Source organism: Hypanus sabinus, chromosome 19, assembly GCF_030144855.1.
Source record: "Hypanus sabinus isolate sHypSab1 chromosome 19, sHypSab1.hap1, whole genome shotgun sequence".
Lineage (NCBI taxonomy): Eukaryota > Metazoa > Chordata > Chondrichthyes > Myliobatiformes > Dasyatidae > Hypanus > Hypanus sabinus.
The window spans coordinates 13,481,244-13,496,139 of record NC_082724.1 but is presented as its reverse complement, the minus strand read 5'-3'; the positions used below and the strand labels follow the sequence as shown (position 1 = coordinate 13,496,139).

Genomic DNA, 14,896 nt, shown 5'->3' with positions numbered 1-14,896 from the left:
TACCAGAAGTTAGAGAAATCAATGTTCAAGTTTGGAGGCTGCCCATACAAAATGTGATCTACTACTACTCCTCCAACCTGAGAGTAACCTCTTTGAATCAATAAAGGATCAACATATCTGAATGGAAATGGAGATTGGAATTAAAATGGTCAGCCACTGGGTAACCCTGCTTTTTGTGGATGGAGCAAAGATGCTCGACAAAGCAACCCTCCAATCTACTTCAGCTCTCACCAATGTAGTGGAGGGCACATCAAGAGCACCAGATACAGTGGACAACCCCAACTGATTCAGTGTTGCATCACCTAGATGGTCTGTTTGGAGCACTGAATAGAGGTGAGGGTGGAGATGAAAGGGCAGACTTCTGCTTCCAGGGATAAGTGAAAGGAGGGAGATTAGTGGGGAGAGATGAATGGACAAGGGAATCACAGGTGTGATTCCCGAGGAAAGCAGTGAGTGGGGGAAGGTAAAAGTGTTTGGTGGTAGAATCCAGTTGAAGATAGTTGAAATTGCAGAGAATGATCTGCTGAATGTGGATGCTCATGGGGTTGTAGATGAGGACAAGAGGAACTCTATCCTTGTTAAGGCAGGGTGAAAGCAGATGTCCAGGAAATGGAGGAGATGTGAGTGAGGGCAGCATCAATGGTGCGGGTAGGGAAACCCATTCTTTGAAGAAGGAGGGCACCCGAAGTCCTGGAAAGAAAAGTCTCATACTGGAACAGTTGCAGCAGATGAAGGAACTGAGAAAACGGAAAGGCATGCTTAGAGGAGACAGTGTGGAAAGAGGTATAGTTAAGATAGCCGTGAGAGTCAGTTAGGTTCTTAAAAGATACCAATAGATTGCTTGTCTCCAGTGATGGAGATTCAGAAGTTGAGAAAGGGGAAAGAGGTGTCAGAAATGGATCATGTGAACTAGAATCTATGTCCTTGATGCAAGATGATCTGTATTGTAGTGCAAAGGAGTTGGGAGATTAGGAGAACAGCATTTTTTTAAAAGCAGCAAGGGTTATATTTAGGCAAGGGAGACGTGGTGAAAGTTGGCCGGACATACAGTAGGAGAAAGAGGGAAGTAGGAATTGCTTCAAAGCAATCCCAGTATCGCTTAAGGAGAGAGCTAGTCAGCAGAAAACGAGATGCCAGGAGTACATTTGAATTCCAGAAGAATCGCGAAGTTGTGAGTACTGTTGGTTAAAACCATACACTTTCTAGACGTGAAAGGGCGACAAAAGATATGCATTAAACAAAAGATTATATTCTTAATGTCAGGCTGATGCATTGGATTGCAGTCTGTGAAAAAAAAACACAAAGCAAAGCCGGGTTGGGCTATGTTATTAATCTAATAGGTAGAGTGAACGTGGGCTCTACCCACGGCCGGCCGGCCGGCCCGAAATGCAAGACCGCTGCAGCAACCCGAGCAGTCCAGGCCAGAGCGGCGGGCTCAGAGACAAATCGGGCCCGAGCCGCCATACCCGGGCAAATGGCTCTGGAACCGGTTAACAACAAGACGGAAACTCACCATTACAGAAGTCATGGTGTTCGTACAACGTTGAGCTCCCGTACTAACGTGGAGGCACGCCGCCTTTGCTGGGCCCAACGCCGCCGCGTCGCCTTGGTTACCAGCGCCGACGGCACCCGGGGACCGCGAAACGCGCCGCCATCGCCACTGGGTACCGCCCCTCTGCTTAAAGAGAGAGTCTAGCCCTGCCTCTCCATCACAGGCAAGCAGTTCAGCCGGCACGATCATTCTTAGTCAAAAGCATTTTAAAAACACGTATTGAGGAGACATGGCAGAAGCACTATGAGAGTGAAACAGGGAGACAACTGTACAAAATACAAAGGCAAGTCAGATACCAAAGAATATCAGGTGGGCATAGAAAGATAGAAGTGATCATCAGTCGTTTAAGAATTGGACTCACGTCTTAATTACACATTATATGAAGTAGGGAAACATCCAACTGGGTTGTGTGAATACTGTAATCAGTCAGAAACAGTTGACCATGTATTGACAAAACGTAAGAAGTATCAAAGAGAAAGAGTGAAGATGATAGGAGCACTTAAGATTAAACAAAAAATGCTGTGGGTATAGAAGACATTGTAAGTGGGAGTTCAAGAGAAATACGGATCTATAACATGAAGTATCTGAAAGAGTCTGGTTTATTATATAGAATTTAGGGAATGCAATTCTTTTATTTCTTCCTGTTTATCAATCTTTGGGGGTTGATAGTTTTCATTTAAAAACGTTTAAGTTATGGGAGTGGCATAAATTTAATTCACAGAATCGTCTTTCACTACTTACAATTTATACGGTTTTTGGGGGGTAATATAGCTTTCGTTTGAAAGAAAAGAAGTAAGGCTATTTTACTCCAATTCTCTACACCCACTCCAGTCCAATTGATGGTGGTAATGCACCTTTAAGCTGGACTGCCATAAAAGGTAAGAAGAAGACAGGATCATTCATTCACAAAATGTACACCTTCCAATGTTTGATGTGCATCCCTGTCTGATCCTGGGAGGATCATGGCAGTCTGTATGGTGAAGCTCCTGTTTTTGAGGGAAGGATTTCCAGGATTTAGCAACGGACAGGGTATGTGATTCTTGTCTCACTTAGAATTCTTGATCTTTGGAAGCAAACACAGCTTCTGTTCTCTCTCCTCTTGGCTGTGGTTTTGTTGCTATACTAAGCTGGAAAATGCATGCTGTTTCAGTAAAATATTTGGAAATAAATCTCCACATTGCACTTCTTCAACAAAAATAAAAATGCTTTCAACTTTATTAAAACTCAATATTGTGTTTATTATCATGTGTGTGAGTACAGGTATGCACAAGGGCAACCAGATACTTGCAGCGGCATTATAGGCACTCAGCATCAGATACAGAGCAGTGCCTCAAAAAGACGGTGTCCATTGGCCAGGACGTGCCCTCTTCTTATTGCTACCATAAGGAAGGAGGTACAACAGGCTGAAGGCCCACACTCAATGATTCAGGAAGAGCTTCTACCCCTCTGCAATCAAATTTCTGAATGGATATTGAACCCACAAACACTACTTCACAATATTTAAAAAATTAAGGGTCTCGGCCCGAAACGTCGACAGCACTTCTCCCTATGGATGCTGCCTGGCCTGCCGTGTTCCACCAGCATTTTGTGTGTGTTGTTATTTAAAAAATTACTTTTGCTTTACTTATTTAACTTTTCAACATATATAATACACTAATCCACAGTTTTTTCCTCTATTATTATGTATTGCATTATACTGCTGCCGCAAAGTTAACAAATTTCACGACATATGCTGGTGATATTAGCCCTGGTTCTGAGTCTGATAATCAGTGTTCATAGGAAAATATATTAAATATAAAAATATACCAGATTTACAAGAAAGAAAACAATTAGGACAAAAAGTGACAAAGTCCATTTGGAAACAATATTCTGGTCACTACTGGCAATTGATCATTTTTGTTTATGTTTTACATCATGGTACAAGACATTGTTGAAACCATATTTGGAGCATTTGCATGCATTTCTGGTTGCATTAGGGTTATAGGAAGAATGTCATTAAGCTGGAAAGGATGTAGAAAAGATTCACAAATATGTAAAAGGGACAAGAGGCCTCGAGTTATCAGGAGAGAGTGGATAGACTTTTTTTTCTCCAGGGTGTTAGAGGATGAAACTGACCTTACAGAAGTATGTTGAATCACAAAGAGCACAGATAAAGTAAATTATTACTGTCTTTTTTCCAAGGTAGTGCTGTCTGAAAGTGAAGAACAGAGATTTAAGGTGACAAGGAAAAGTTTAAAAGGGGACCTAATGAATGGATAACTTCTCCGCTTAGAGGTGGCATTGGTATGGAATGAGCTGCCAAGGGAAGTGATGGGGCAGGTATATCAACAACACTTAAAAGACATTTGGAGAGGTACATGGGTAGGAGATGTTTACAGGGATAGGGGTCAAACACAGCAAATGGGATTAGCTCAAGTAGGCAACTTAGTCAGCATGGATGAAGTGGACAGGAAGGCCTGTTTCAAAGCTGCATAGCTCTTTGAGTCTATGATTGGACCACATTGTCATGAACTCTGCCACAATTTTTAACAGGTTAAGTCCAGATCTTAAAACATTCCCTGTTCAAGATGATGCTGTAGGGCAATGTAAGGGTAGAAATGTATGCATAACTCACAACCACCAACATTGAGTTGGGTTTGACTTTAAAAGGCTGGTCTGATGTGATGACATAATGACGTGAACTTTTTTACCATACTTTATGTTCTGTGTTTGGTTGACAGTAAAGTGAGTTGTTATGGTTTCATTGGTGAGCCTGATGCTCTAGGACAATTCCAGAGTTATTCAACATGTTGGCCAACGCAGTCCTCTTGAAACTGCCAGAGTTTTGGGAGAAAAATGCTGTCAGTTGGTTTCTACAAGCTGAGGCCCAATTTGTGCTGCAACAAATCTCCGCGGACTACTCGAGATGTTTGTGCATAGCGTCGCTCAGTAGTCCATGACAGCAAAACGGGTGAGTGGGCTTAAACATCCACTTGAATACAGTAAATATTGCATGCTGAAGACTCACCTATTATAGACTATTGAACTATCAGAATCTGAGCGTGCCAGACAGTTGCTCTCCTTGACCTGCCTGGGGAAAGCTAGGCTTTCAGAACTAGTGGACCACATTCTGTCTCACCTGGAAAATCACCATCCTTGTTTTATTTTTAAAGAACTCTTTATGCAGCAAATACCTGAACAAGTTCACTTAGCCCTCGCTAATACACTATGGGTGACTGACTATAGAGAGCTTGCTAAAATGGCTGACTGTGCACACTCAGCCAGGCAAAGGTGCATAACTCTCCCTCCTTTCTCTGCCTTAATAAGCCCATTCAGTAGGGCTTCCAACACACGCACTCCCATGGCTGCAAAACAAACAATGCGAGGTCTGTGTTTTTACTGCTTTGGTATGAACACTAGGAAGTGCTGACTGCCATGCAACTTCAACAGTGCCAGTGCACTGAGACATTAGAGGTCTGTGAACACCATGGGTTCCAGCTGCCTGGGTCATCTACTGTTCATCACATAAACTCTTTCAGGGCAATGCTTTTTGCGTGATGTGTGCCCAAGAGAATGTGCTGCCAGCATTGCCTGTTAGTGAGAAGGCAAAGTGCAATAAAGCCTCACAGGAGGCTGCCAAAGGAAGCAGGATCCAGATTTACAGGGCACAACTGGTGTCACACTGGGCAACATTACATATGGGACTTCATCTTGGCTAAAGTGGCCAGACCTCTGTTTGGCACAGATATCCTGTGTGCCCAAGGACTGTTGGCTGATCTTAAGAACTGCTGGCTTGTGAGTATCAAGGACTTTGAATGGCTACCTTGCTTCCCCAGTAAGTTCCCCACAACAACTCTGTCAAGAGCATGCACCACCGTATGTAAGTTCACTCGACTGCTAAGTGAATACGCAAATCTCACCAAGTCCACATTCTCAACTGCAGTCACATAACATGGGGATTGAGCACCACATTCCACAACTGGCCCACCAGTCCATGCCCACACGTGTAGACTGGACCCAGAAAAGCTGGCCATCACAAAGGCTGAGTCTTCCAACATGGAAAGGCTTGGCATTGTATGCAATTCAAATAGCTCCTCCACATGGTTGTTGCAGCCCATGTAGCGATTACCAATGCCCTAATGAGGTCACCACCCTGATCATTACCCGGTCTCACACATCCAAGAATTTTCAGCAAGTTTAGCTAGAAAGTTAATTTTTTCTAATGTTGGCTTAGTTAGGGGACTATCATCAGCTTTCTGTGAGCTCAGAAGACATTCCCAAAATGGCTGGGAATGCCCCGTTTGGCCTCTTTGAGTTTCTGCGCATGCCATTTGGGCTGAAAATTGCAGTGCCGGCTTTCCAACAGGTGATGGACTCAGCCATCGCATCTCTGCAGGAGTTGTGAAACCCCCAACCATCAAAAGTCACCACTATTATGTTTTTCCCACTGGCCTATACTACTAAAAGACTACAGGAGTTTTTATTAATGCTTAATTTCTATCACTGCTTCATTTCATGAGCTGCTGAACTTATGGTCCCATTGTATAGTGCTGTTAAAGCCAATGCCCCAATCACATGCTTGACCAGTCAGCGGACATGACCAGAACATTTGATGATTCTGAACGAGCTCTTTCTAACGCGACCCTACTGGCACACCCATTCCCCAATGCACCTATATCCATTACTACTGCCACTTCAGATTATGCTGTGGGTGCTGTGCACAAACAGTTAGCCGGAGGCGTGAGGCAGCTGATTGCCTTCTTCAGCCGCCAGCTCCATCCCCCCTGAAAGGAAGCACAGCATGTTTGACCATGGGTTTCTCAGTCTTTAACTGGCTGTCCGCCACTTTTGTTTTCTACTAGAGGGTTGGCATTTCGCAACATTTGTTGACCACAAACCCCTCATGCACATGATGGCCAAAATATCGGACCTTTGGTTTGCACAGCAGCAATGGCACTTGGTGAAAGATAATGCTGTGGCTGATTGCTTCACATAGCCAGCCGTCGACGCCATACACATTGGGATTGACTATGCCTGCATGGCAACCAACCAAGCTACTGACCCAGAGGTCCAAGCTTACTGAACTACACCCACGGGCCTGTGGTTGGCTGACATTAAGTTTGGGATGTAGGTCGGTAGGACTAGGCAGGTTAAATGGTTCAGCATAGACTAGATGGGTCACAGGGCCTGCTTCTGTGCTGTAGTTGACTCTATGACAACCTTCTGGCAATAGTAGATCTATTCCCAGATCTATTGCTCTTTCAGTTGTGTTTAAAACCAAAGGTGGCTTCTGTGCTTTAAAGTGCAACAAAGGCCAAATTTAAATTTAAATCCAGAATATACAGAGTATCTCAGATCCATGCCCTGGTCCATTGTAACCATTAGGTCATCACTGAGATGACCAGTCAGGGTTGTTATCCCTGAGCTGAACCCCTGAACCTGGAGGATCAGTGGACTTCTCTTTGTCTAGCATCTACCTTTTGACCTGTTTGGCATAGGTGACCCAACCAAGAGTCATAGAATAAAGCCCTGTCTTCAGCCAACATAGTTGTCTGGGTCACTGAGGCACGCAAGCCTCCAAATCACAACAAGGTTCTGGTTCTCTTGGAGATTCCCGTGATTAGGCTATGTTTAAATCAGAGGATTGCCAGGTGGCGCAGTTCCGAGGGCTGGAAGGGCCTATTCCGCCTGTACAAATGCACTGTCCTTGGGAGTATTGGATATAGGCAGTCTACTTACTGTATGAGTTCTATTATGATGACATATCTCCACATTGAAGCAAAACAGTCATACCAGTCACAGCCTGGTGGAGCTATAGAGCAGCAGCAAACTCGGGCTGGTGTCAGATTCTAATGCATAGGAGGCAGCAGTCCTCTTACCCAAAGACAACTCCGCACAGATAACAGATAGCTTGTAGTCAAACCTGCAAGAGAGCATTCAATTAGAACAATAACTCTTCATCATGAGGTAATATGCCGAGATTGAGGAAGATTTTGCAAGTAGAGATATCATCCTGGAAAGAGACGCTGAGGAAGGTGTTTATGGATGGGTCACAGACAGGAAACCAAATACAGGCTGGTCTGGGGTAAAAGCTAGCAGAGATGAATTGAAACTCAGACCTTTAGGAGAGGCATTCTCTGCTCAGGAAGTCATGCTGGTAGTGCTCACCCTGGCATTAAATTGATGTGGGCAACTGTCTATACAAAGTGTTAGAGCATCCTCATGGTAGCTTGGGCTATGATGGGATGCAGGACATCAGGAGGCCACATTAAACATAAGGGAATATTTCATTCACTGATAAATGCATCAAGTCTTCTTTATGATATTGTAGTTAGGAAGGTCAGGACCCACCTAAACACAAACAGTTCCATTCTAATAGGGAAATAAGTTGCAGAGCAAGCCACACGAATATAATATAAATTGAAATATCATTAAAATTGTCCGCAACTGGGAAGTATGCCTGTAATAAAGGATTAAAGTTTGTCTTCAAATACGAGCAGAAAAAAATTGCTCCATGGTTGTTACAAAAAACACAAAAATAGTGTTGTTATAAGATTAATATTTAAAATCATGTTCACGAGGGTAATAATAATGTTCAGGAAAATAAAGGCCATAAGATTTAGGAGCAGAAATAGGCCATTTTGACCATCGAGTCACCTCTGATATTTCTTCATAGCTGATTTAGTTTTCCTCTCAACCCTATTCTCCTGCCTTCTCCCTGTAATTTTTGATACCCTTACTAATTAAGAGCCTATGAATCTCTGCTTTAAATATACCCCAATAACTTATCCTCCACAGCCATCTGTGGCAAGAAAGTCCATGGATTCACCATTCTAAAGAAATTCCTCCTCATATCTGTTCTAAAGAGCATGAAGGGTTACTGGGAGAAGGCAGGAGATTGGGGCTGAGAGGGAAATGGATTAGACATGATGTAATGGCGGAGCAGACTCAATGGGCCAAATGGCTTAATTCTAGCCCTATATCTTATGGTCTTGAGGCCATCCTTGTATTCTGAGGCCTTGCCCTCTGCTCCTGACTCCTCCACTCTCACAAAGTTGTTTATTGTTGGAATGACAGCGACTTTTATTTCAGTGTGCATTCCTGCTTATCACACAGCTAAAATCTGTGGAGTGAAATGAATACTGAGAATTACTGAGGATCCTTGAAACATTCATTATAAATTTGTGGATCATGATCCACGTTGTAGGAATCCAAACTAATGATTTATTTTTCCTCATTTAAATTATTATCCAATGGTATTCATACACAGACAAAGAAGAAGTCAATAAACAGATGCATTCCACATATCATCTGACAGAAAGTCATTAGACAGTAAAAGATGACCAGTTATCTTCAGTCTCTACAGTGAGCTTCAGTCAAATCAGGCGTAAACAGGAGCATCAGTGGCATACTGTTGTTGCTGTATGTCAAACTCATGTTCTACTGCTTCTTGACCCAAAATCTTGTCTGATATCTGGAGCAAAAAAAGCTGAAATAAAATGGGAAAATTCCGTGAACGCACAGTGGATTTATTTTTTTTAAGTTTCTTAAAAGTTGAAAGATTGGTTAGTGTTCTTGTTAGAGACTACTGATCAAAGAAGGAGGGACACAACCAATAAAAGACAGGCAAATAACAGATCCTGATCAAATGACTGAAAATAACAATTCATGCCGATTACCTGCAGAGGACAGAAGTTGGTGCTGAAACACATACTGAATTGAGTTAAAGAATGAGATCTACCCTAAATTTTGATCAATGGGATAAGTGAGCAATTCATCTCCCTGCAATCTGAATGAAAAAAATACCTACTGAAAATAGTAACACGTGAGGCAGCTTCTATAGTAGGGGTCCACAGGCCTCTCTCATTATGGTGGGGGGGGGGGGGGTGGTTTGATGCACCATCAATAACTCTCGGAGACGTGAGTCAAGATAGGCTTTTACTAGCTTGAAGAAAGCACTGTCAGCAGCAACAGCCCACCCCACAACATCCTGGAGACTGAGGGAGGAGCAGTGCCTCCAATCGCCTTTATACAGGGGTCTGTGGGAGGAGCCACAGGAGCAGTCAGCCGGGGGGGGGGGGGGGGGGGGGGCGTGTCCAGACAGGTATATGTAGTTCACCACAGGGTTATGCCATAAAAAAGGTTGGGAACCTCTGTTCTAGACGAATGGAAAGAGAATAACCATTTAAGTTTGATTATTTTTAATCAGAACTAGAAAAATAGGAATAAACTTATTTTAAGAAGCAGTGAAAGATGGTGGGGGGAAAAGGAGTAAAAATGGCTGGTCTGTGATCATGAAACAAAAGGGATGAATATAAAAGGAAATGGAAGTGGAGCAAGAGAAGAAAAAACAATGAGTCCAGATGAAGTGAAAAACAAATAAAGATTATAGCTGAACCTATAGGAAAAATAAGCATGACTTTGGGGGACAGCAGCACACTGAACATAAGACATAGGAGCAGAATTAGGCTATTTGGCCTATGGAGTCTGCTCCGCCAATCAATCAAGGCTGATCGTTTTTTTTTTCCTCCTCTCCTCAACTGCACTCCCCAGCCTGAATCATCAATCAAGAACCTATCAATCTCCACTTTAAATACACCCAAAGACCTGGCCTCTACAGCTGCTCGTGGTAACAAATTCCACTAAATCACCACCTTCTGGCTAAAGAAATTTCTCCACATCTCTGTTTTAAATAGATGGTCCTCTATCCTGTGACTCTCTCCTCTTGTCCTAGACTTCCCCACCATGGGAAACATCCTTTCCACATCTACTCTGTCTAGGCCTTCAACACTTGAAAGAATACAATGAGATCCCCCTCATCCTTCCAAAGTCCAGCGACTGCAGGCCCGGGGCCATCAAACGTTCCTCATATGATAATCCTTTCATTCATGGAATCATCCCTCTGAATCTCCTTGGAACCTTCTCAAATGCCAACACATCTTTTCTGAGATAAGGAGCCAAAAATGATCCACAATACTCAAGGTGATGCCTTACCGGTTCTCAGCATCACATCCTTGCACTTACATCCTAGACCCCTTGAAATGAATGCTATCACTGCATCTGCCTACTTCGCCACTGACTCAACAAGTTAAACTATTTTTCTGCACAAGGACTTCCAAGTCCCTTTGCATCTCAAATTTTTGGATTTTCTCCCCATTTAGAAAATATTCTGCACATTTATTTCTTCTACGAAAGTGCATGACCGTGCATTTACCAACACTGTATTTCATTTGCCACTTGCTTGCCCATTTTCCTAATCTGTCTCTGTTCTTCTACAGTTGTCCTGTTTCCCCAACGCTATCTCCCCCTCCACCAACCTTCATATCATCTGCAAACTTGGCAACAAAGCCATCTATTCCATCATCTAAGTTATTGCTATACAGCATATAAAGAAGCAGTCCCTAACACCAACACCAGCTGAACATTGCTCCTCATTAGTAGCCAGCCAGAAAAGGATCCCTTTATTTTCAATCACTGCCTCCTATCAATCAGTCAATGCTTGCAGCTCATTGGATTTTAAGCCATTTGATCACGATCTATAATTTGTTTGCATAGATAGTAATCAAAAATTCAATGAAGAATCTGCAGATGCTAGAAATCAGAAACAAAAATGGAACAAGTTGGAAGTACTCAAGAGGTCAGAGAATTTCTCAGATCAGAGTATCAGGATCAATATACGAAATTGATCAGACCAGTTCAGAAGCAGGTGAAAACCTGGCCAGCAGGAGCCATCTCTGCTCTTCGAGAATGCTTCGAGCACACTGGCACATGTTCAGGGAGGCTGCAACTGATAGCGACTCCACCAACTTAGAGGAGTACACGGCATCAGTGACGAGCTACATCAGCAAGTGCATTGATGATGTTACTCTGTCCAAGACCATCACTACACACACTAACCAGAAGCCATGGATGACCACGGAGGTGCATGCACTGCTGAGGACCCATGACTCCGCCTTCAGAGCAGGCAACAAGGCAGCCCTAACAACAGCGAGGGCCAAACTGTCCCAGACCATCAGAGAAGCAAAGTGTGCACACACCCGGCAAATCCACAGCCACTTCCAGGACAGCGGTGACACGCGGCGCATGTGGAAGGGCATTTAGGACATCACCAACTACAGGACAACACCACCTGACTGTGCGGGTGATGCCTCCCTCCCAGATGCACTGAACAACTTTTATGCTCGTTTTGAGGTGGAAAATAATGTGATGGTGAGGAAGTCCACCCCTCCTCCAAATGGCCAGGTGCTGTGCCTAACCGTGGCCGATGTGAGAAGAACCCTGTACAAGTTCAACCCACGGAAGGCTGCTGGATCAGACAATATTCCTGGTAAAGTGCTTAGAGGATGTGCAGACCAGCTAGCAGATGTTCTCACTGACATCTTCAACATCTCCCTGAGCAGCGCCGTCGTTCCAATGTGCTTCAAGGCCGCCACCATCGTCCCTGTGCCGAAGAAGTCTTCAGTGTCCTGCCTAAATGACTACTGTCCCATTGCACTCACATCCATCATCATCGTGTTTTGAGAGGCTCGTCATGAGGCATATCAAGACCCCCTCACTGGACCCCCTGCATTTCGAGTACTGTCCCAACTGCTCAACAGACGATGCCATTGCCATCATCCTCCACCTGGCTCTAACCACCTGGACAAAAAAGACACGTATATTTGAATGCTTTTCATAGACTTCAGTTCAGCATTCAAACAAATCATTCCTCAGAAACTGATTGGAAAACTGAGCCTATTGGACCTGAACACCTCCCTCTACAACTGGATACTAGACTTCCTGACTGGGAGATCTCAGTCAGCCCGGATCAGAAGCAGCAACTCCAACACCATCACACTGAGCATGGGGGCCCTCCAGGGCTGTGTGCTCAGTCCACTGCTGTTCACTTTGCTGACCCACGACTGTGCTGCAACACACAGCTCGAACCACATCATCAAGTTCGCCGATGACACGACCGTGGTGGGTCTCATCAGCAAGAACGACGAGTCAGCTTACAGAGAGGAGGTGCAGCAGCTAACGGACTGGTGCAGAGCCAACAACCTGTCTCTGAATGTGAACCAAACAAAAGAGATGGTTGTTGACTTCAGGAGGGCACAGAGCAACTACTCTCTGCTGAACATCAACAGCTTCTCAGGAGAGATGGTTAAGAGCACCAAATTTCTTGATGTTCACCTGGTGGAGAATTTCCCCTGGTCCATCAACACCAGCTCCATAGCAAAGAAAGCCCAGCAGCATCTCTACTTTCCTCATCACATTCTACAGAGGTTGTATTGAGAGCACCCTGAGCAGCTGCATCACTGCCTGGTTCAGAAATTGCACCATCCCAGATCGCAAGACCCTTCAGCAGATAGTGAGGTCAGCTGAGAAGATCATCAGGGTCTCTCTTCCCGCAATTACAGACATTTACACTACATGCTGCATCCGCAAAGCAAACAGCATTATGAAGGACCCCATGCACCCCTCATACAAACTCTTCTCCTTCCTGCCATCTGGGAAAAGGCACCAAAGCATTCGGGCTCTCACGACCAGACTATGGAAAAGTTTCTTCCCCCAACCTATCAGACTCCTCAATACCCAGAGTCTGGACTGACACCAATTTACTGCCCTCTACTGTGCCTATTGTCTTGTTTATTATTTATTGTAATGCCTGCACTGTTTTGTGCACTTTATGCAGTCCTGGGTAGGTCTGTGGTCTAGTGTAGTTTTTTCTGTGTTGTTTTTATGTAGGTCTGTGTAGTTTTTGTACTGCTTCATGTGGCACAATGGTGCTGAAAAACATTATTTCATTTTTACTGTGTACTGTACCAGCAGTTATGGTTGAAATGACAATAAAAAGTGATTTGACTTGACTTGAAGAGCTTTCTGTTCTATTGGGGGACATGGTTTGTTTTGTTGAGGAGACAAGATTAGAATAGGTTTAATATCAATAACATATGTTGTGAAAATAGTTAACTTTATGGCAGCTGTACAACGCAATACATAATACCAGAAAAAAGAACCATGCATTGCAGTAAATATATATAAATATATTTATAGAGATTCACCTTGCTTTCTCTTCAACAGGTTTAGTGTTTCGTTACATTGGATGCCCTGCTCACTCATTTCCCAACAAATGATAAATGAAACCTTCTTACATAAGTCTTTCAAGCTTCAAAATGAAATGTTTGCAGCCAGTTACTATAAACTGCATCAAGCAACTTGGCCCCAGTCAATGCAAGCTGTCCATTTTTCACAGCAACAATCAAATCCCAATCATGTGCCAATTCTAAATTCAGACTAGGCAAAAGTATCTTTCAGACTTCATTGAGAATCAGCCAAACTTCTCTAAAGATGTAATCTAAGTACTCCTTTCAAATGTGAATCTCCTGCCACCAGAGTCATTTTCATTAAAGAACCTGTTAGGAAACGTATTCTACATTCTGGGAGAAGGCATGCTAAAGGGTTTCAGCCCAAAATGTCGACTCTACTCTTTTCCTGGATGCTGTCTGGCCTGCTGAGTTCCTCCAGCATTTTGTGTGTGTTGCTCGGCATGGACTAGATGGGCCAAAGGGCCTGTTTCTGTGTTGTACTTCTCTAAGACTCTAGGACTCCACATATTAAAGTTAAATGATAGGTCTCAAAAATAAGCATGATCTGGTGAATATATGTTGTTGAGGTATGAAAACCTTGAGTTTAATACAAGATCACCCAGTGTTCTGAAAACTTATGTCAAAGGGTAGATAAGTGACAAAAATTTAACAGCTAAATAGACATTTGTGTGAATGGGTAAAATCATATGGAAATGTAACTTTCAATAAACAGTAACATACTTGAAATGAAAAGAGAAGGGAGAAAGTTATTGTTGTTTTTGCCTGTATTGAGAAATATACCTGAAATATAATCACTGTGTACTAGCTATTTACTACACTATGTAATCACTCCTATGTACTGAATATTACTATGTATTATTTTACTAGACACATTTTGCTGTGTATTGTTTTACTAGATATCTTGTATTCTCTTAGCTACATACTGTGGCAGTTAAAGAACACCTGTTTAGCTAGCAGCACTTTTAGCTGAAATATACCCCATGTATTACACTCAGCCTTTGTTTAGTACGAGATAACGGTGGCGGACAGGATGGTGCGAGCAGGAATGTAATGTGAGGGAGGTTGTCTGGAAAACATAATCTTGGCCATGAATAAGGTCCCAATGCGAACGGGTGAAACATAATGGTGGCGCAGCGAGAGCTAGGCAAGAGCGATTGATTAGTTAATGAATAGATGATATGCAATTAAAACTTGATTGGGTATGCTGATGAAACCGAAATGTAACTGAGATAAGAAATTACTGTAAAGAATGCTGTACAGCGGAGCTCGGCGGGCT

At 43.3% G+C, this 14,896-nt stretch overlaps 1 protein-coding gene across 1 annotated transcript in view; it reads right to left on the bottom strand.

Annotated features, from left to right (window-relative positions):
- LOC132377735 (POC1 centriolar protein homolog A-like) overlaps positions 1-1,699 on the bottom strand; it is a 147,178-nt gene extending 145,479 nt beyond the window's left edge. Inside the window, exon 1 of the mRNA XM_059944047.1 lies at positions 1,514-1,699. Within this exon, the coding sequence (XP_059800030.1) occupies positions 1,514-1,528 (15 nt within the window). The 5' untranslated portion in view covers positions 1,529-1,699. The remainder of the gene's footprint in view (positions 1-1,513) is intronic.
- Between the last annotated feature and the right edge of the window lie 13,197 nt (positions 1,700-14,896).